Source organism: Ornithorhynchus anatinus, chromosome 9, assembly GCF_004115215.2.
Source record: "Ornithorhynchus anatinus isolate Pmale09 chromosome 9, mOrnAna1.pri.v4, whole genome shotgun sequence".
NCBI classification, from domain to species: Eukaryota; Metazoa; Chordata; class Mammalia; order Monotremata; family Ornithorhynchidae; genus Ornithorhynchus; species Ornithorhynchus anatinus.
This window is the reverse complement of record NC_041736.1, coordinates 9367649-9391303: the sequence shown is the minus strand read 5'-3', so window position 1 is coordinate 9391303 and position 23655 is coordinate 9367649. Positions and strand designations below refer to the sequence as shown.

Sequence of the window (23655 nt, the reverse complement as noted above, 5' to 3'; positions counted from 1 at the left end):
AATCGAGCCAGCTGCTTCCTGGAAACTCATGATTAAAACATTTTTAAAATCCACAAGACAAGTTAGGATGAGTCCTCCAAATTGGAGTAAAAACTTTCATTTGTGTTTAGGAGTAAAAGCATGTCATGAAATTATATGAACTAAATAAATTGTTGGCCCAAATACCAGACAATATTGCATGGAGTGTAACTCCCAAATTTTCACACCACTGAAATGTCTGTCCATGAAATGTTAATGAGCATAAACTTTCTGTTTGACTGTCCTCCATTCAAACTGCTACCACGATTGTGCTGTCTCTCCCTACAGAATACCCTACTGTGGACCCCATTCAGAATTCATTTGAAGCCTGGTGTCTCTATCCTGGGTATCAGAGTAGTGCCTCAGTTTCCTCAAAGTAGCTCCTCTCCATTTGGGGAAGGGAGAGGAAAAGGCTGAATTAGGCTGTGGCTAATTTTCCCAAAGCCACTGGGCCAGAATTGGATCCCACCTCAGAGAAACAGTTGCTTGGTAGTTTTTAACTGGAGTGTCTGCCGGGGAAATTGGAAGCCCATTCTTCCCATTGCATGAATGGAATCTTTCTATATCCTTGGAGTCTTGTGCTTGCCTAAGAGGTAGTTGGGTGACAGACTGATTGGCCATTGCCACTGAGTTGCCCTGATTACTGAGTCAGCCTCCTTGCTGACCTCCCTGGCTCCTGTCTCTCCTATCTATAATTCTTTCTGCTGCCCGGATCATTTTTCTACAAAAAGGTTAAGTCCATGTTTCCTCACTCAACAAGAGCATGCAGTGCTTGACCTCTACAACCACATCAAACAGAAACTCCTTACCATTGGCTTTAAAGTACTCAGTCACCTTGTCTCCTCCTATCTTAGCTCTCTGATTTCCTACTGCAACTAAGCCCACACACTTCACTCCTCTAAGGCCAACCTGCTCACTGTATCTTGACCTCATCTATCTTGCCACCAACTCCTTGCCCAAGTCCTGTTTCTGGCCTGCAACTCCCTCCCATTTCATATCCGACGGACTATCGCTTTCCCCACCTTTAAAGCCTTATTAAAAGCACATCTCCTCTAAGAGGCCGTCCTCAACTAAGCCCTCATTTCCTCTTTCCCCACTCCCTTCTGCACTGCCATTTATTCACCCCACCCTCAGTCTCCCAGCACTTTACATATGTAGCTGTAATTTATTTTAATGACTGTCTCCCCTTCTAGACTATAAGCTCCTTGTGGGTAGGGAACGTATCTACCAACTCTGTTGTATTCTAATCTCCCAAATGCTTAGTACAGTGCTCTGCACATAGTAAACCCTATTTATTTTGTTTATTTTGCTTCATGAGATGTACATCACCCTGATTCTATTTAGTTGCCATTGTTTTTATGAGATGTTCTTCCCCTTGACTCTATTTATTGCCATTGTTCTTGTCTGCCTGTCTTCCCCGATTAGACTGTAAGCCTGTCAAATGGCAGGGACTGTCTCTATCTGTTGCCGACTTGTTCATTCCAAGCACTTAGTACAGTGCTCTGCACATAGTAAGTGCTCAATAAATACTATTGAATGAATGCATGAATGAATAAATGCTCAATAAATACAAATGATTGATTGATCGATTGAGCAGCTTGGTGGCTGAAAAAAGCTGTGAGGTTGTAGGGAAGCCTGAGCTTCCTTCTCACCCCTGATTTCCACACAACTGAAATTATTTACAGTCAGTCTGTAGAAGCATATATCATTCTGAAGAGGGAATGAAGTTTTTTTTATTCTACAGCAATATTTTTACACTTCCTCCAGTCACTCAGCCCAGAGGTCATTTGGAAATCTATTGATGAACCCACTTTCCAGCAGCTCTTAACCACGGGCAAATGGAATCCACATTTCTCTCTTCAGAGATGAGCTCTGTTTTCCTGTAAGTGTTCCCTTTTCCTGTCTTGCTGCTGTTTCTTAGGAAAGGGGGAGAGAGGATCTGATAAGAAATCGGGTCGCCTCCCTCCTCCCGTTCCAGAAACAGTGCCCTGCTTTCCATCAGCTTCTCTCCCATACATTCGCAAAACACAACTGCTGTCTATCTTTTTCTTAAGGTGGCTCCCGAGAACTGGGAACCAGCCTCATCAAAGGAACCTCAGAAAGCCTGTTTAGCCCTAAGATCATATGTCTCCCCACTGACCTTGAATCCCAAAAGCCTCAGGAGCTGGATTTTCTTAAGGATTTTCTTTCCCACAGAGTATCTTGAATTCATTTTGAGCTACTGCTTTCCTTAAAGAGGTTAATTTGTCACATCAGGCATCATACTCTGCCCCAGACACATTAATAACTGGCTATGGAATGCAAGGTCAAAATGCATTTCAGGATTCCTAGAATTGGAGCTCTGAGGAGTCAGCTTCTTAAGCAGGTGATCTTCTGAGCAGGTTTCAGTGTAGTAACAGAGTGGTCATGTCTGCACAAGGCCGGGTGTATTTTTGGAAACGTTTTTGGTCCATACTTAACCCCTTAGGGCATATCTCATATGGGCCAAGGTAACCTTAGCAGGAATTTATCTCTGCTTTCCTGAACAATAAGGTGAACAAATCCACACGGGGCAAACCTATCTTCAGTTTGAAAAGAATTTGCAGAATCAACATGTTCCTTAATGGTCTTGACAAAGTCTGCCTGTTATCCAGCTAATGATTGGGGGATTGGCTACTAGTGCCTCTTTGTTGTAATCAGAGTGGAGGATTGAGAAAGTATTAACATGAGGTCAGGCAGACTGGACTTTTTTTCTCTGAGTCCACCCTAGACCAGGCTTGCTGATTATGCTCAGACAGTTGCTGCTGCTTAACGAGGCTAGAGACCAGGTAATACCCCCCTCACTCCAGGCCAAACTCTTTGAGTGGCAACAAGATTGGGAAGTAAGGCTGGGGGTTGCAAAAACCTTGAAATGCTATCTGTCAGTCTAATGGACATGTTAACATCAAGATTCCCGGGACAGTCTCTTGGGCAAAACTAGTGGTATGAGGCTCAAAAAACATTAATCTGGTCGGCATGGGGCAATCACTCTTGTCGTTAGGTGGGTACTCAAAGTTAGATCCCCGTGGATCTGGAAAATTCCTTTGAAAAAATCAGACAAAGCCAATGTCTCTGTTTTGCCTATGTTGTCAGAAACTCCGCTTCTGAAGGATGAGAGAAGTAGGCTGACCCAGAGGGAAAGGAAAACCTGGAGCCAGCTGCTTTCTTAACGTTAAATTGGTTTTCCTAATCTGGTGGGTGTTGGGGTGCTTTGCCAGCTGCAGGGGAGTTTACGGCTATTGCATTCCACTGAGTAGTAAAACCAGATGTTTTCTGCTTCTCTCAAACTTGCATGTCTCCTTTTAACAATGTGCAAAAAGTTTGCATGTTTTAACGTAAGCTATAAATGTCACTTAAAATGGCTTCATAGACTCAAATCTCAAAAATTTTAATGACGTTAGCAAAGGACTTCACCAGGTACTTCATAAAAATCTGATACAGATTTCTTCTGTTCCATGCACTTTAAGGGGTAGAAATTCAGCATGAATTCTATTGTATATATAAATGGCTCTGATACCCTTCATTAAATTTCTGCCAACTAGGTCCCCATTTCAGGATGTACTGAGTGATATAGACCAAAAATTTGGGAGGCAGCAGACAATTTTAGAATCTTGGCGAGATTGTCTATTTTAAAAAATGCATGTTAGTGCAGCTCTTCAAAATAGAACCTGTCTGTGTGCCCAAGGCCCTAAATCATGGAATCATAGGTGGGAAAGGATGTCAAAGAGGTGGTCCATATGCCTGCTTTCAGCCCAGAAGGAGAATTGCTTTGATATCATCTAGAGAAGCTTCAACATCTCCTTCTGTAATTCATTCCAGAGTCTCACAATCCTTCTATTGTTTTACATCAACCAAGCCTACTTTTCCTCAATGGATGTTTTTTCTGTTGTGATCTCTGTGTTTACCACAACTCCACATGGAACAAACACATGTTTAGTGCCTAGCAAGCACTCTCAGTGGGTGGGCTGAGTAGATCCCACACACCTGGAGAAGGAATACACCTCCAGTTTTGCCTCAAACCCACCCCCTAGAGATCTGACCTCTTTGGGTCATCTAGTCGACAGGGAAAATCTCAGGCTTTTGATCAGTTCTTGCTTTTCTCCAAAGCCTTGTGCTGGTTTAGGTGACCTTAATCAATCAACCAGTGGTATTTATTGAGTGACTACTGAGTGCTAACCACTGTACTTTGGACTTGGGAATGTTCCCTGCCCTTGTGGGTCTTTAAAGCTAATGAGGGAGATAGAACATACTGAAATTACTATGAGTAGTGGGAGAAAGAAGAACAAGGATATGGCTAACAGTGTATAAATATACCTGAATGAAATACTGAATAAATCATTGAAAGTACAAATGACATATAGTATTTATATATAGTTATGTATATGTGTATATGTATATATATATATGTATATGTGTATACGTATATATATATATATGTATATATATATACATATTCATAGGTGCTGCAGATAGGAATAAAAGATCTAAAGGTTAGGTTGATGGGATTAAGGTGCCGTGAATTTATCCAGGAAGGTTTACTGGAAGAGACAAGATTTCCTCTTACCCGTTCCTAGAGCACAAGCAGACCATCAGGATAGAAGGGTAAACGCATATTCCCAAACATATACCCATATCAAGCAGAAACTCAAACAAGTATTTACAAAGTAGACTTGACGGATGTGATAAATGGCCCCTCCACCTTCACAACCTTCTTAAAACCCAGTCTCTGTCAATAATTTTTCCCCAATTAATTCTCAACCCAACAGTTTCCCTAAGCACTTTTCTATTTATATCCATCCTCAGTATTATGTTATATGTGTTTTCACTTGCACCACTCTTTGATTGCATATCCTTTATTTATTTAATTACCTCATTCTGACATATTTGTACTACTGTCTGTAATAACCTTGTTTTCCTCCTGCTCCCACCATTTGTAAGTAATTTATTTGCCTGTCTTCCCCACTTGATTGCAAACTCCTAGAGGTCAGGGACCAAATGTCTTTTGCTTCTGGTGTGATATCCCAAGTGCTTAACAGAAGGTTCCATACAGGGTAGGCACTCAATTTAACAACACTGGCTGATTTATTTGACCCACTAGTCCAATACAAATGATTTTACTGTTTATACTGTTTAAACTTATACTGTTTAAATGACTTGCATTTGAGGGATCATAAGAGTATGGAATTTTAGAATTCTTTTAGTTTAGTGGTGTGTACCTCCCAAGCTCAGACACATCATCACTGCTATTACCTTGGTCACACTATCTTCAAGGACCCAGAGCCGGTGTTAAATCTGTAAGTTTAGATTTACATGTGGGGTTACAATATTTTCAAAATTTTGAAGATCGTAATTTTCTCATTTTCTAGAATCCCAATAAGTTTATCAATCCTCTAATCATTTTTGTTGTTTACCTCTGGGACATTGCCAAAAAACCTCAAACAGCAGCCTAAAAATGATCTTGCCTTCACAATACTGCCTTTAGGGCCGGGCCAATAAAAATGGCATTTGTTTAGCCCATATAGTGTGAAACACTATATCTAGTGTTTTGGGAGGAACTCAGGAGAAGCAAGACATACTTTCCCTGCCCTCAAAGAACTTACAATCTATTGTGACAATAAGATTAATTATTATAGTTCCAAAGGAGTATACCTAAGGGTCTAGAATGGGGACCACAGGAAGAGGTATAGGGTTTGGAGATAGGGACAAGAGGAGTTGAAGCAATGAACAATATACAAATATTTATAAAATAGCAATCAAATTGGCATCTGTTATTTTTAATTTCACTGCTTGCCCCATCTCTTTAATAGGCTACCATTCTGACTTTTGATTGCATTTGATAGAAACATTTGTTGTCTTGTTTTGTGGAAATCAGTATGAAGGGAGGGGATGCAGGTGAAAATTTCTTTTGGTACACAGATTCTATTTTAAGCTTTCCCTGCCTGTTGATAGGGAAGTTAAAATATTAAATACAGCACTTTTCAGCCTTTTATTTAGGAACAATAATTCATCAGTAAAGTAACTCAAACTGAGGGCAAATTGAGAGGGAGAATGTCCCAGAGGGCTTGACACCAATTTATTCCAGAATTTAAGTGACTTTTTTTAACAGTAGGGGACTTCCAGTATGCCTGGAATCAATCACAAAGATTTTAATTTTTAGAAAAGTTAAAAATCCATGATAGAACACATTTTCAAGAATCAAATAACTTGAGAACACAAGTCCATATGGTGACCATTCAACATGCTTTTATAATATTCATCACGGGCCCCTAACCCCTGGATTTGGATGATATGAGAACAGGGATAACAAAAATCCATGCTGTAGTCAAGTAGGAATGTAAGTAAAATTTAAAAATTTCACTTGCAAGCACTCTACTTCTTCAGGCAACTAATGCATATGGCCATCACAGAAAGTGTTTATTGTACCATGCCTTGGGAAGGTGAAAGAAAGGGAAAATTGTTTAGGCTGTTAAATTATTTTGCATGATAGATTTTTTTTATCCTATACCTGTAGGTATATTTTGAATATTTATATTCCTTTCCCTAACCACTTTGTACCTGCAACTTTATTTTGCAGTGTTACATTCTAAAAAAACACACCAGAAGACCTTTATATAGTAGAGAAGCAGTGCAGAGAAGCAGCGTGCCCTAGTGGGAAAAACTCAGCCCTGGGAATCAGAGGACTTGGGTTCTTAATGCCAGCTCCACCACATGGCTGTTGTGTAATCTTGGGCAAGTCACTTCATCTTCTCTGGGCCTCAGTTACCTCATCTCTAAAATGGGTGTTAAAGCTGTGAGCACCCATGTCCCACATGGGAGGGGCATTTGTTCAACCCGACTAGGTTGTAACTGCCTCAGCACTTAGTACAGTACCTGGCACATAGGATGTGCTTAACAAATACCATAAAAAAAAATAAAAGTAGAACCATCACTTGTGGCTTTACATTCTTCCCAATTCCTAATCCCAGCTCTCCCACTCTAATCCCGGCTCTGCCACTTGTCTGCTGAGTGACCCTGGACAAGTCATTTCACTTCTCTATACCTCATCTGGAAAATGGAGATTGAAACTGTGAGCCCCCCATGGGACAGGGACTGTATCCAACCTGATTAACTTGTATCCACCCCAGTGGATACAGTGTGTACAGGAAGCAGAGTGGCTCAGTGGAAAATAGCCTGGGCTTCGGAGTCAGAGGTCATGAGTTCAACTCCCGGCTCTGCCACTTGTCAGCTCTGTGACTGTGGGCAAGTCACTTAACTTCTCTGTGCCTCAGTTACCTCATCTGTAAAATGGGGATTAACTGTGAACCTCACGTGGGACGACCTGATTACCCTGTATCTACCCCAGCGCTTAGAACAGTGCTCTGCACATAGTAAGCGCTTAACAAATACCAACATTATTATTATTATTACAGGGCCTGAGACATAGCTTAACAAATGCCATCATTATTATTCCCAGTTCCACTATATTTTTGCAAGCTATGTCTAGCCTGGAGGATTGCTATGTCATTAGCGGTCATAGAGTGAGGTGGGCTCAGGGATGGTTTTGTACACATTCTCTATCCTTTGAAATCTCTAAAATGTTTCCAAAGAAGAGACTTTCTTTTATTCTCAGAGCATCTGCAGTACATTAGTCCTTCTGAAGGCTAGATCAGCTTCCTATAGCTTTAGGGTCCCCCTGCCACTGTAGCTTGCATGTAATAAAAGAAGCTGCTTTGGTGATAGATCAAGCACAGAACCAGATCTAATGCTACATATATGTATTTTTTAGAAACCTCATATTATTGCAAATGTCACTTCTAATTTTAGCTCATTCTGGTCAAACTTTGAACATATGAAAATGGGTAATGCCTTACTGGATCATAACCAGTTATCCTTTCAGCCCCAAATTCTCTGACACTGGCAACAAAGTTTTTTTGGCAATGGTTACACAAAACATCATATAGCTTGATTAGGGATCTAATTCCCCCAAGTTTTTTCTCTAATATCCTTAACTTTACCTTCTGATAACCTATAATGGATTTTTCATACTTGAATTGATGTGTGGGTATGTGGAAGGAGAGAGAGAGAGGGAGGAGAAGAGGAAGAGGGAGGAACAAGTTACTTGAAGAAGATACTACTGATGGAAAATTCTCCTGAGTGTGTGTGTTACTGAAAAGATCAATGCAAGGCCTGTAATCTTGGCTGTCTCTTGTTGTGTCATTGTGGGCAGGAAATGTGTTTGTTATGTTATGTTGTGCTCTCCCAAGTGCTTAGTACAGTGCTCTGCACACAGTAAGTGCTCGATAAATATGACCAACTTTTTTATAATTGTTGTTTATAGCATCTGATGTTGTTTTGGAATTTGACTCTTTATCTTTCAGTCCTAATTCATTGATTCATTCAATCATATTTATTGAGCGCTTACTGTGTGCTAAGTTTCTGCTCAAAAAGAGTTGTTCATTTTTTGTTTGCAATGATCTAGGCTCATCTATCTTTAGCACTTGACTCCGACTTTTCAGCTGGGATGCAGTATTGTCTGAGGTTTTATTTTATTGTGCCCTTTGTTTCCTCTTTTCTCCATGCCTCTGGTTTTCTAATCTCACCTTAGCATAGAGCAGCTGTCTGGCTGCCTGCTGATGTGCATTCTCCTCACATATCCCATCCATCACAGCTGTATTAAGGGGTATTCATCCTTAATGCTAGAAGACCAGCTTCAATCGATCAATCTTCTTTATTGACCACTTACTCTGCAGAACACTACACTAAATGCTTGGGAGAATATAACAAAGTTGATGGACAAGTTCCCTGCCCACAAGGAGTTTACAGCCTGCGGGAGAGACAGACATTAAAATAAATTACGGATATGTACATAAGTACTGCCAAGTGTTGTGTGAAGAGGTAGATGAGTTTGAAGTACAATGATTAGTTTGGTGTTTGAGGAGCAAAGTGAATGTGCTGGGTTGTAGTAGGAAATGGATTAGGTAGGATAGGAGTGGGCAAGGTGATTGAGTGCTTTAAAGCCAATGATAAGGTGTTTCTTGGTGGTGTGGAGATGGTTGGTGAATAAAGGGCAAAGCAAAAGTGGGGCAGGGTAGATGAAAAGAGGGCTTAGTTGGGGAAGAAGGCCCCTTGGAGGAGATGTGATTTTAGTAAAGCTTTGAAGGAGGGGAGAGTTATCCTCTGTCAGATATCAAAAGGGAGGAAGTTCTAGGCCAAAGTCAGGATGTGGGTGAGAGATCAGCATTGAAATAGATGAAATCAAGTTAGAGTGAGCAGGGAAGCGAAGTGAACTTGTTGGGTTGTAGGAGGAAGTCAGAGAGGTAAGATAGGAAGGGGTGAAGTGCTTCAAAGCCAATGGTAATGAATTTCTGTTTGATATGGAGGTGGGTGGGATTCTTGAGGAATGGGAAAATTAGGACTGAATGTTTTGGTAGAAAGATGATCTGGCCAGCAGTGAAGAATGGACTGGAGTGGGGAGACAGGAGGACAATAAAGAGGCTGATACAATAGTCGAGGTGGGATAGAATAAGTGCTTGGATTGTGCTTCATTGTAGTATCAATCAGTGGTATTTACTTAGCGCTCACGGTGCGTAGGACACTGTACTAAGTGTTTCGGAGAGTACAGCACAATAGAATTGGTAGACACAATCCCTAGACTCAAGGACCTCATTATTTTGTGATCTTGACCTGTCATGTAGTGATTCTGTCAGAGCTTCTTAAGGCATAGAATTTGAGCATCTGTGTGGAGTCTGGGTCTCACAACCACATTGAAGGATGCACCCTTCAGCTCTTCTATAAACTTCCAGTAATAGCCACATCTTGATGCCAGCTACAGTGACCACACACTCTGAGTCAGTTTTCCAAAGTCTTGATGGCCCTTTCTGATTTGCCTTTCTCCTTCCTTATCTGTCCTCTTTTGCTATATGTTACTTAGCTAGCAGAGTTCAATGACAGTAATCAACACCACTGGGATATAAAATCCCCAGTTGCAGGCCCAGCCTGCCAGGTGCTGCTTTTTCTAGGGTAATTTTGCAAATACGTTCGTGAAATGTTTATTGACCTATAAACATGGAATCATCCTAGGTAGGTGAAATCTATTCAGTGACGTATAGAACTTTGTCAAATAATGGACATTTTGTGTGTGTGTGTGTGTGTGTATTCACACACATGTTTATGCTTACCATATGCATAAAACTAAGCACTTTAAAGTCTAAGCACTTTGGGAGTTTTCAAAAGAAATATGGTATAAAATTGTGCACCACTGAATGTCTCGAATATCTCTAGTATTCACTCATTCAATCTTTTAATTGTATTTATTGAGAACTTACTGTGAGCAGAGCACTGTACTAAGCAGTTGGGAGAATACAACATAATAAACAGGCACATTTCCTGCCAACAAGAAGCTTACAGTCCAGAGGGCGAGACAGATATTAATACATGTAAATAAATTACAGATAGGTATGTAAATGCTATGGGGCTGGGAGGGGGGATTAATAAAGGGAGCAAGCCAGGGCAATGCAGAAGGGACTAGAGAAAAGGAAAGGAGAGCATAATAATGTTGGTATTTAAGTGCTTACTATGTACCGAGCACTGTTCTAAGCACTGGGGTAGACACAGGGGAATCAGGTTGTCCCACGTGGGGCTCACAGTCTTAATCCCCATTTTACAGATGAGGTAACTGAGGCACTGAGAAGTTAAGTGACTTGCCCAAAGTCACACAGCTGACAAGTAGCCGAGCCGGGATTTGAACCCATGATCTCTGACTCCAAAGCCTGGGCTCTTTCCACTGAGCCATGCTGCTTCTGAGAAGGCCTCTTGGAGGAGATATGCCTTCAGTCTACAGTCAGATCGTGAATTCAGTGAGATCGGGGACAATTAAACCAGCAGCTATGTTATCTGCAAGTTGCTTATCTCTTCATTGATTTTGTTTATCTACTGAGTTGGGTCAGACAGATAGTTGTTTCATGTTAGTAACTGGATGCAGCTTCACTTTGGGGACCAGTCTGGGAAGTGGACTGTTGAGAAAACCTCTCATAACTCCATCATTCATTCACTTGTCTTTATTGAGCATTTACTGTGTACAGAGCACTGTACTAAGTGCTTGGGAGAGTACAGTACAACAATATACAGACACAATTCCCTGCTCCTTCTCCATTGTGTGTCCTGGATACTAGTTTTCAAATCACATCTGGAAAATTCTGTCCCTGACAATCTAATCCATTAAATTAGTAATGATGAGGGAGCCATGCTCTCTCCCCCATCTGGTGGGAAAATTAAAGAAAAAGGACACTAAATTGGGTCTCTCCATTTATAACTTGGGAACTTCATGTTGGTTTCTATGATGATAGGTTTCTTTCCCTGAGAATAGAAAATGGTTCCTTTTCACAAGATTCACCCACCAGTCTGTCCTCAGTGAGATGTACGGAGAAAGGCTAGGCTAAACGGAAGTATTTAGAAAAAACTGGGTTCAAATTTGAAAGAGACAAATTCTAATTAGAGGGAGAATTGAAGGATTCAGTGAGAGACAAATGTGATTAGCTCAAGTAATTTGGAAACTGAGCCTTTTAAATTATTTTTCCTCAAAAGAAGACCCAAATGGAAAAGTACTCTAAAGGTAAAATTTCCCAATATTGCTTTTATCGTAGGAGTGATACTTGAAGAACTTGGGAAGTAGCGTGGCGCAGTGGAAAGGGCACGGGCTTTGGAGTCAGGGCTCATGGGTTCGAATCCCAGCTCTGCCACTTGTCGGCTGTGTGACTGTGGGCAAGTCACTTAACTTCTCTGTGCCTCAGTTCCCTCATCTGTAAAATGAGGATTAAGACTGTGAGCCCCACGTGGGACAACCTGATTCCCCTGTGTCTACCCCAGCGCTTAGAACAGTGCTCTGCACATAGTAAGTGCTTAACAAATACCAACATTATTATTATTATTAAGAACATGAGAGTTCTCAAGGAGGTGGGGAAAAACAGTGTTCTGTTATACTAGTTTTACCTCAATATAAAAAAACTTCAAATTGTAGGGTGGTGATCTTTTCTGATGATTTTCCACCTTGCTATAAAATCAAAGTTTACTTCACTGCTGTATGCTGCTGAGTCACTGGTCAAATCTCTGACCTTTGTGATATTTTATATCCATGGCTATAAGAAATCTGGAAAGGAAGAAAGCAAGTTAGAGAATAATAATGTTGGTATTTGTAAAGCGCTTACTATGTGCCGAGCACTGTTCTAAGTGCTGGGGTAGATACAGGGTAATCAGGTTGTCCCACATGAGGCTCACAGTTAATCCCCATTTTACAGATGAGGTAACTGAGGCACAGAGAAGTGACTTGCCCACAGTCACAGAGCTGACAAGTGGCAGAGCCAGGATTCGAACTCATGACCTCTGACTCCCAAGCCCGGGCTCTTTCCACTGAGCCATGCTGCTTCTCTGAGAAGCAGCATGGCTTAGTGGATAGAGCATGGGCCTGGGACTCAGAAGGACCTGGGTTCTAATCCCCACTCCTCCACATGTCTGCTGTATGACCTTGGGCAACTTAAGTTAACTGAGCCTTAACTAAACACTTAACTTCTCTGGGCTTCAGTAACCTCATCTATAAAATGTGTATTAAGAGTGTGAGCCCCATGTGGGATAGGGGCTGTGTCCAAACTGATTAATTTGTATCTACCTCAGTGCTTAAAACAGTGCTTGGCATATAATGTTTCAGAAGCCAAATTTTATTAGTCTTATTTATTGAAATATTTTAAAGGGGGAAGATGTGATTTCTTTTGTGGTGAAAATGACCCTGCTGTAGTTAGATGTGAAAGCAGAAAGATTTTCACATTTTCTAAGTATTTCCCTATCCCACAGGAAAATGCAAATAAAAATGGAGGTGGAAAGATAGCAATCTTAAAAAGCAAAGAAGTTGATCATTTATCATCTGTTGAAAATGTCATTGAATAAATTAGAAAAATGACCTTAAAAATCTCCAACCTGCATGTCAAGAAATATAGTTTATTATTTGTTTTGAGTATTTATGTGAATATGTAGTAATATGAAAGTGATTTCTGTGAAATCAGGCTTACCTGAAATTACTTAAGTGCCTGTCAACAATACTTCAAAAAGTAGTTAAAAATGACTAATAAGCCCAGCTCAATTTTCTGCTTTTAATTTTTAAATGCTTTCCTCTAAATTTACAACCCAAATTGGAAGGATTAAAATATATCTGGGGCAAATCCTCAACATGTTTCCGCTCATTTCATAATGTTTATACAGCATTTTATAGATTAAAAGTACCTTATAAATGCTAAGAAAAAAATAATTATTTCTTGCTAAAAGCTATTTGGGAACCCAATAGTGTCAGTGGAAAAATCATCTCAGTTGAGGCTAAATGAACGCCCATTTGGGTATTTTCAACCTCGGAACAGGGCCAGCTTTCAACAGTAAGTGGGGTAAGCCACCACCTTAAAGACTGTATGTGTGTGTTGGGGGTGGGAGCACCAAATGTGATTTCCCAACATGGTGGCCACTCAGTTCTTTCCAAAGGCCCATAGTGGGCCCTTTCAAAAATTGGTGGGGTCTGACTCTTTGCAAATATGGTAGGGAGTCAGCTCCTCTCTAGCATGGAGGCTCCACTGCCCTTCATAAATATGGCGGTGGGATAGGAGTGATCGATTAGCAGGGTACAAATTGGAATCTTGGAGCTTAGTTACCTGGCCCACTTGATCAAGGAATGATCAAAGAACTAGCTAGGAGAGCTAGTTGTCGGCAGGGAAAGAATGGCTAGGAGAGCTAGTTGTGGGCAGGGAAAGAATGGCTAGGAGAGTTGTGGGCTTAGTACAGTTGCTCTGCACACAGTAAATGCTCAATAAATATAGTTGACTGACTGACTGTCCGGTGGGCCCAGGATAGTGGCAACATAGTGCCAGAAAAGCACTTTTTGACAAAATAGTGCATATGGTATTACATTATGTTGCATGCATGCCCAGCATAATAAATATTGCCATGGAGGATCACACATCTGAAGCCAGCCCTGACTTAGAATGGCATGTGCCACTATCTTTATCTGTATATGGCCAAGTGTATTGATGATAATGAGGGTGGTATTTGTTAAGCACTTACTATGTGCCAAGCACTGTTCTGTTCATAAGCTCCTTGCGGGCAGGGATCGTGACTACCAACTCTGTTCTATGGAACTCTCTAAAGACCTGGGAACAGTGCTCTTCACATAGGAAACGCTCAATAAATGCCATCAATTGATGTGTCAGCTACTTGAGAAAAATCATTCGTATTGTCACTTTTTTGAGGTTGAGACCATCTGTACTTTGAAAAAGAGAAGTAGGAGCCAGTGTCAAAACCTAGATATTTTTCTGAACACTTTTTGAACTCCTCACTGAAGCAAAGGGAGTTGTTCTTAAATTTATCCTAAAGGTTGTAATAATAATAATAGCATTCATTAAGTGTTTACTGTGTGTGGATGACTGGGAGAGAATGAGCAGGTGGAATTACGCCGGGACTCTCTCCCTTGGGAGGCTCTCAATCTAACAAAGGTGTTCAAAAACTCTTTTACACTCAAATACTGATCATTCAGAATGTTCAAGGGAAAATGACTAACGAATTATAAACAAGCTTCTCCCTCCCATTTCTATTTGCAAGCTTTTTGTCTTGACAATGATGCTGTGGCCTTCAGGATTAAACTGAGCCCCCTTTTCTGATCCAAGTTAATGCTGCACCTGGTTCAGCAGCAGCTGTTGCTTCTGAAAAGTATGGTGCATCCTCCCCCACAGGAGGGAAAAAACCTAATACCTGTTCTCCAACACTTTCAACTTTGGAAGCTGCAAGACCAGCAACCAGACTGAGACCTGAATCCGTAGCACAAGTTCCAGCCGTACTGAGTTAAGCATTTTCCCGATATTGTCCTTCAGAGCAGTGGTCTCTAATATGAAGGAAAGGACTGCACAAACCAGTTTCCAGGTGACTGACTTGGTCATGTGGCTGCATTTCATGAATATATGAATGCTGGTTTTTTCCTCCCTTGTTTCACTTTGGACAAGGAAAAGGCTTTTTTCTTTTTAAATAATCACATATGAGTGGGAGAAGAGAGAGTTTCCCTCCTTCTGGTGCTGTTTCTATGACAAAGACTGAGAGGTGTGAAGCCTCCCTCCTTGAGCAGCACTGAGTACTTGAGAGCAGTGGTGTGGAGTGATCTCTCTCTCTCTCTCTCTCTCTCTCTCTCTCTCTCAGTAGCCCTCCTATTAGACCATACTAAGAGTTATTGGCTAATTCACATGCCCCTTAACACTTTTTTAACAAGTCAATCTCCTCTGAGCCGAATTCCTCCACACATTTGTCTCTAGGCCATCAGTAGTGGCTGATAGAAATTGGAAAGTGGCACAATACTACTCAAAGAACACAGGTGCCTACCCTAATTGAAAAGGGAACAGCTATTTTAAAAACCCAGTAAGGGTACCTTCTGTTGATTAGCCTGTAAAATAATTGGGGGTGGAAGGTACAGAAAAAACTAGGCAGATCTTTCCTGCCATACATACAGGTAGCAGCTTGGGACCAATACAGAACAGCACCAATACTGGGTTTTAGATTTTTTTTTCCTTTAAAAAAAACTCCGAGCTTTCATCCCCTGGGGTTCCTGATGCCATTTCTGGGATTCAGATTTAGTGCCAGAATTCATGCAGAGCTGGGAGGGAACACGAAGACTTTGGAACAACTGAGGGTTTAGGGAAACATTCTTGTATCACACAAAATTGGCATGCTTCCCAGATGGCACGTGTGATGTCATGTTACAACATTTATATCAATTAACCATGAATTTATTGAGCACTTACTGTGTGCAGAGTGCTGTCCTAAGCACTTGGGAGGGTACAATATAACAGAGTTGGTAGACACGTTCCCTGCCCACAATGAGCTTGACTAACATGTGTGATGTCACAAGCTTCTCCTTGTCTGGTATTCAGAAGTGCCATAAGTGACCACCCTAGGCAAGTACCACCTTTTTAGATCAGTTGAGTTTTCATCTTGTTTTCGAGCTGAAATTTTTAAAATTTCTTTAAGGGCTCCAACAGCTCTTTAGTAGAGAAATTGATAAAGGAGAGCCATGTTTTTGCTGCCACCTACAGCTGTCAAAGTGCATTATTTTAAAGTATCTTTGAAATAAAGTAAATAAATAAATAAAGTAATTGTGGTCACAATAAAATATGTAGTAGTCAGAACCAGATTTTTATTAATGTTCTGAGGATGGTAAGACTGACTTGTGTTTCAGTCCTATCTCTTTGCTCTCCCACTTAAAATGGCATTTGACCAGGTTCTCTCTATGCTTTTATTTACAGGGTTAAATTCAGGCAAGAGTTACTAGAAAAACGTTTGATGGAGAAAAGAGAAGCCGCCCTTCGGGAAGCACGTGAAGAAGAAGAGAGAGAGGAGCGGCTCAAAGCCCTTAAGCAACAGGTGGTTTTGTTAAATTGGAGTATTTTTCATCTCCACTAAAGGATACTATAAGGGCTGTCCTATTCACGGCTGCTAATGGCAGCAGTGAAACCCAGCTTTTTAGCCACACGGCCTTTGTGATTGCAAAGTGATTTTAGATGCTTAGTGAATTTTCTTCAAAGGATTTTCAATATAGATTTTCTCCAATCTGAGCAAAGCATATTTGCCAAATTGTCTTCACACCCATGGGTAGGAGAGTACCCTGTTTTCCAATTAATTAAATATCTAAATGTAATTCACATTAGGAGTCTTCTGGAGCTTCTACCAGGGTTGGAAACAGCCTTCAAATAATTTGCACACCCTGATTTTTAATACTGAAACACAAACACCAATTGAATGGTGTAATAATTCTGACACGCCATACCATTACCTTTTCCCATAAAAAGAATGTCACCATTTTGAAACTATGCTCACATCTAAATGACTCCAAAAATCACCTTTTCTATATTAGCAAATCATGTTTGCTAATCCTTTAAAAACTGAAAGGAATGGCTTTTGTTTCTTCTGGATTCTGTGACTGGAGGTCATTAAAAATGTGCTAAAATATACAGTGGGTTTTTTATGGTATTTAAGTATTATGTGCCAGACACTGTACTAAGAGCTAGGATAGATACAAGTTAATTAGGTTGGACACAGTCCCTGCCCCATGTGGGGTTCATAGTCTTAATCCCCATTTTGCTGAAGTGGTAACTGAGGCACAGAAAAGTTAAGTGCCTTGCCCAAGGTCACATACCACATAAGTAGCAGAGCTGGGATTAGAACATGTCCATCTGACTCCCAGGCCTGTGTTCTATCCAGTAGCTAGACTGCTTCTCCTGTTGCTAAGATATTGAATCCACATGATTATGTAGAGGTTTGGTTTATAAAGGAATTATTATAATTCACCCCCACTTCCATCCGCACGATATGGAGAGTTCCATTTGCAGCAGAGAAATTCCAAATTCTGCCAAAGGATCTTTATGTTTTCCATAAAGCCGTTGGGCTCCAACCATATGGCCTTCGCTGTCTAAGCAAGCAAGCCATGGGTAAGGACATCTCAACTGTAGCCAAGCCCTAGGTATACTTTTCATCCTGTTTTAAATATCTTCTTCAAAGAGCTGGCAGGGATTTAGGTGAGGAAGGGATAGCTGGTGCATTATTCTGTCCCATACATATGGGGCAGAAGAGAATGAAAGCAATGTAGGGGACTGCCTACAAAATGTAATCCAAAAAGCAAAACTGAGCTTCAAATGATAATTCTGCAAGACTAACTCTGGCCACCAACAATCATATTCCTCTTGATCCCCGTTCCTTGGCTGACAAAAACCAATCTATTCAGAGATGGTGGAAGTAGGGTAGAAATCTAGAGATGGCTGTACCAGAACCTCTCTGTCCCACAGGTCTGCAGCTCATTTAATAATTGACAAATGATCGTACACTTAGGGTTCTTAGAAACAATCATTTCCAATGCAATGCTGAATCTATTCCAAAGTTTTGTTCTTGTAGATTAAAATCTGGCTTTGACCCTGAAGCTAGTAAAGTCCATTGCATGAAATTCTATCTTCAGACAGCCTATTGAAAGGAAGAATGCTTTCTACCTCATCTGTCCTCATTGTAAATGTGATTAACATTTTCCAAACATTTGGGCTTAAAAGCTTAGTAACCTAGAAAAGAAGTATGTTCCAAATACATTTTCTTAGTGCTCATAATTTCAAGGAAGATTGGTTTTGTTACAAGGTGACATCCAACCATTATTAGCTTGGATGGTAATGACACATATGATTTGCAAGAATAAAGTGATTTGGGGTGAATATCCTAAGTTTCTTTTAATGAAAATGTCTTCTTTTAAAGGGAGTAAGTTAATTATACATCTATCCAATGTCCCCATTATCCCATAAGCAGTATGCCCTGGGCTTTATCTCAAAGAAATTATACCCTGGAAGTTTGCAAGAGATTAATGCAAACCTAAATTGTCTAAGGAGATTGGAACTACCCACTGAAATAACAGCTTCAGCTATTTGTAGGTAGCCTTTAAATTCATATTCTCTACTTTAAGTCCTATTACTGACTGCATCTTTCTCACATTGATTTTTTTTCCTTTGTGAATTTTCCATTAACACTGCATCAGAAAGAGAATCTACATTAGGCCTGTGAATAATCTGAGATTTTGTTTTAGTCTATTGATCGCCTCCCAGAGAGGAACTTTTCCTTTTAGAGTGTCCTTTATAGAGCTCTGAGATTAACTTTGTTTTTCTATGTTCTCCACCTCTCTTCTTGAAGTTTTTGGTCTTATCAGCCCTTTTCTGCTACAATCATCTATCACCGATGGCCCCTGAGATATTTGGTTTGGTCAGTGTTCTATGTGGCAAGATTGTCCTTCTCCCTTCTTTCAGGTTGCCATTGTAGCAGAATTTGATCCCGTTAGAATGATGGCAGACACAATGGCATCCAAAGCCAGGATGGGTACTGGAATTGAAGAAGAATTTATTCTTCAAAGGCCACTTTTTATGCTAAACACATTCAATGAAAAACAGGTAATTTTCTATGTTGTAGGCTTTGACGTAAGAAAATGAAGATGAACTTCTGAAAGAATCCAGATTGAATAATAATGATGAGAAGAAAGAAACAAACAGTTCATATGTAATTAATGATCCTCTCCTAGTTTTACATTTTGGATGTCACCCACTTTGTAATAAAGGGTAGATGTCCAACAGGATCTGTTGAACACAGAAACAATTCTGAAAGGAAGTTGCTGGCTAAAGAAAGCCTATAAAACTATTCCCTTTCTAAAACTCCATCTGGGACAAACCTTTATTTGCACAGGAGAGACTTTCTCCTTTCCATGTGTAAGTGCTTAGTACAGTGCTTTGCACATAGTAAGTGCTCAATAAATATGATTGAATGAATTAATATGTTCTGTGGGGCAGTATATACCTGCAATGTGTATACGTCACCTTTGCTGGGCCCTAGAATTCCTGTCCACATGGAAAAAGTACTGCTGCTAAACTTTGCTGTTGTCTTATGCTGTCGAGTCATGGATGACCCATAGCGATGCCATGGACACATCTCTCCCAGAATCCCCCACCTCCATCTGCAATCGTTCTGATAGTGTATCCATAGAGTTTTCTTGATAAAAATATGGAAACAATTTATCATTGCCTCCTCCACACAGTAAACCTGAGTCTCCACCCTTGGCTCTCTCCCATGCCGCTGCTGCCCAGCACAGGTGATTTTGACTTATAGCAGATTGCCTTCCACTTGCTAGCCATTGCACAAGCTAGGAATGGAATGGATATGCCTCTGCTTGACTCTCATAGTCGAGACTGGTAGAGTATTGGAAACTCTGCAGGTGTGACCATGAGAGGCCTGCTAAACTTTGCTTCATAGCAAAAAGTGCCAATCTTGACATAGACTAATATGTTCTCCTTTTGTCCTTGTGGGAAAGAGAGAACTGTGCATTGGAGAGTGCCAGGAAACCCTTCTCCCTCACACCCCCAGGTCATGTACATTTCTTAGTCGAGGTGGGAATATAGAGTGCAGTGCAAAGAGGGCCCGTTGGTGATTGAAATGAAACATTTTCACTTGGGAAAAATTTTCAAGGCATTTCAGAGTCTTGTAAATCAATAAAACCCTAACCTCCTTCAGGACAACTTCTGACTTGTCGTATATGTCATCCTGAAAGTAGAAAGAAGGTGGCACAGGATTCAGGGCTAACTGTAAGTGCAAATCCATGAAAAAGAACTTTTGCAAGGTGAAGAAAACTGGCATGTAGCACATTATTACTCTTCCAGAACATCATGAAACTTCTAACATCTTGGAAAGTTGGTTTATAAATAACCAATTAAAGCATTATAAACTTGATATTCCTTCAGGATCAATATTTGGATGGATTCTGATGGGAGGTGCCTAATTAATCTGATATTAATCAGATGGCTGATTAGTCCAAGCCCACATGAAACATTGTATTAGCTAAAAAACCATATGTGGCTATCTTGATATCATTGCAAATAGTGTCTGTAAACATTTAAAGTGAATGGAAGGGGACTTGGCTCCAATCAGTTGTAAATGAAAGCTCAAAAATTGAACCTCTCATCTGCCTGTTCTTTCTTAAAAGTCGACTGCTGAAGGCATTTCTAGTTCTGCTTGAAATAGAAACCAGGCATCAGTAGCAAAATGTTGTTGATTTTCTTCCCTTAAACCGTATCCCTGCATCTTACCCAATTTACCTATGGCCTGTTAATGATGGAGAAGTTAAAAACCTGTTTAAAGAGACAATGTATGAAAATTGTAAGTTAGATATATTTATTACTACTACAAGTAAGATGCTATAAGTATAAATGAACAACAGACATTGCATATTTTATCATCCAAACTTTTGAATTCTTTATCCTGTTGGCATTTTATTTTGGTTGCTCTCTAGTAGTTATGTTCTATACATATTCTTTGTGAATTATGTCACTGAAGTATTCTGATCATGTATTTGATTTTCAAAATGGGCAATTAATAACTCTGGCAAAAATAGCTATTTTTTGGTTTTGCCTAGTCACTGTCTTCATGATAAAGCACTCAGAGCTAATTTATAGAAAAATATATCAATCTACTTCTTCTCAGTCACATTGTATTTTATTTTTGCAGATTATTTCGGACCCCAGAATTCGTATTGAGCTAGCACTTCGAGAAGCTGGGCTTCATAAAACAGTTTACGCAAGAGAAATCTTGCCAAAAATTAATCCTCCCAGACTGCCAAGAAGGGACTTGGAGTCTACAGTTTTTAAATTGTAGCCTTCATGTCAAATGTCTTGATAAATAAATATGACCTTGTTTGGATCCTGGGTACAATATAATAGAATAACCATTTTCACTGAATTCTTGTTGTGCTTCATGTGTTAACAGTGTTTGTTTTTAAAGTCATTACTTTATGGTTATAAACAATCCATTTAAAAAAGGCAAATTTATATTTCCTGTGCAGCTCTTAGAGTTTACTAAACTGTTCCCCTTGTTTTAAATAACACTTCCTACAAAATCTGTAAAAAAAACAAAACAAAAACAAATTTACAGAAGTTGTTCAGTCATTGTCGGGTCAACTGTATATTGAGATGGAGATTTATATGCCAGCATGAGTTCAAAAAACTTTATAAAAGAACGATTTGGGATAGTTAATATATAGATGCTTGCAGCAAATTTTCATTTCAGGTTATATTAGAATTTAACTTTTTAATTACAAACCCTTCAATATCATTAATGCATCTATCATTCCTTGCTTATTATAAGAGGAGACTTAACCTTTCTCTAAATTTAGAATCCAGTTTAATGCATCATGTTTACTGCAAACCAATCATCCAAACAATTTCATTTTGCAAATGAGTCTTTAAGAATAAATTAGAAATAGAATTTCAGCAAGGAGAGTATTTATCCTAGAAGTGAAAAAAAAATCTGTTGTTGAACTAAATGGAAGGAATGTTCCAAAATTATTATTGTTTTATAATTTACAAATATGAAAATTTTGCAGAAAATATTCCTCGCAAATAAAAAAAGAATTACTCAAAATTCAAAGACTGTAGTTCACCACTTATCAAGTCAGTATTTACACTTCAAGAGAGTGCAGGGAAAGGAGAACAGGAGGGAATGATATAGGTGTGTGCCAAAATGTGTGTGCTTTTGCTCAGATCTGCCATAAGGTGTGTTTTCACTACATACTGGAGCTAAAATTTTGTTAGGGAATTAGGGAACATTCATACAGTAATGTGAATCTGAATAGAGTGTGCCAAGGTATTGGATAAAATGGTTTGTGTGTAAATAGGAGGCATTGGACACTGTGCATACTATAAAGTGAGTTTTCTTTAATGTAGGTGAAGTTATGATAGACCTGCATATATGTATTTGTCGCCACACTGCTGTTTTGGTATAGTCAATTCTCCTATTATGTAAGGGTTAGGCTCTTGAGAGACCCTGAAACTAGGATCTTAGTTTGCCTACCTTAATTGATGCTGAAACATATGTGCTGCTGTTTCTTTTGATACATCAGGTTCTAACCAGGTAGATGCACAATGTTGCAAGAACATTCCTTAATTTTCTGATAGTAAAATATGTAGTGAAAACATGCTCTATGGGAAAATGACATGTGTTTGAAGATGGTCCTGTTGTTGGACAGATCCTATCTGTGTGGGCAGGTGTGGCCAAAATGGTGTGACCAGTGCAATTTCCACCATAATGTATGCTTGTAAAGACTGGCAGGATTTTGCTTATATTTTCAATTTTATCCCTTACTCCCTCAATTGTACTGAGATCTCTGTTCAAGGAGAGCAGACCCTCTTCTGATAGCTGCACTTCAGACTGAACAGCCTTAGCTTATGCCTCTGGGCAGGGCTTGGAGATGTGAAATTAGTTTGGAAATGCAGTGGCAGAAAGATTTTGTGCTTGGAAGCAGGAAGCCTTTTCCAGAGGTCATATCCAGCAGCAGTGTCCTTGAACCATCCAGCATGAGGTAACCTTTTTTTTTGCTAGGTGCTACATTATTAATCCCATGTCTGGTCAGTTCACAATCAGTAGTTGAAGTCCTTTGTGCTATTTTACTGTTATGATTGTCATCCCCTAGTTCCAAATGCGATGGTGCAATGCCCATTTCCTTTATTTTGGTTTATTTTCTGCAATCATTACTCCATGAGGTTTAAATTATCATCAGGCACAATCCTGTGGTGTTCCATTTCAGGTCCCGAAGTGAGTTGGGTAATACTTAGGGCCCCTTTTGTAGTCTCCGCTGCTCCATATGGGGTTGAGCAGCGTGGCTCAGTGGAAAAGAGCCTGGGCTTCGGAGTCAGAGGTCATGAGTTCGACTCCCGGCTCTGCCACTTGTCAGCTGTGTGACTGTGGGCAAGTCACTTCACTTCTCTGTGCCTCAGTTACCTCATCTGCAAAATGGGGATTAACTGTGAGCCCCACGTGGGACAACCTGATTCCCCTATGTCTACCCCAGCACTTAGAACAGTGCTCTGCACATAGTAAGCGCTTAACAAATACCAACATTATTATTATTGAGCAGTATGATCCTAGTTTGGGCTTTACAGATATGCCTGGGGGTCCCCAAGCACGAGCTGGTATTGATGGTATTCAAAAATACCAAAGAGAAGAATTTAAAGTCATATGCTTCACACTGAAAAGACAGCATAATGTGGTGACATCCCGTACTCC

At 40.0% G+C, this 23655-nt stretch overlaps 1 protein-coding gene across 3 annotated transcripts in view; it reads left to right on the top strand.

Annotated features, from left to right (window-relative positions):
• CCDC148 (coiled-coil domain containing 148) overlaps positions 1-21333 on the top strand; it is a 130084-nt gene extending 108751 nt beyond the window's left edge. For all 3 annotated transcript variants that reach the window (XM_029071515.2, XM_007671139.3, XM_029071514.2), the window contains 3 exons: positions 16332-16449; positions 18861-19001; positions 21103-21333. In XM_029071515.2, the coding sequence (XP_028927348.1) occupies positions 16332-16449; positions 18861-19001; positions 21103-21249 (406 nt within the window). In that variant the 3' untranslated portion in view covers positions 21250-21333. The remainder of the gene's footprint in view (positions 1-16331; positions 16450-18860; positions 19002-21102) is intronic.
• The last annotated feature ends 2322 nt before the right edge of the window (positions 21334-23655 follow it).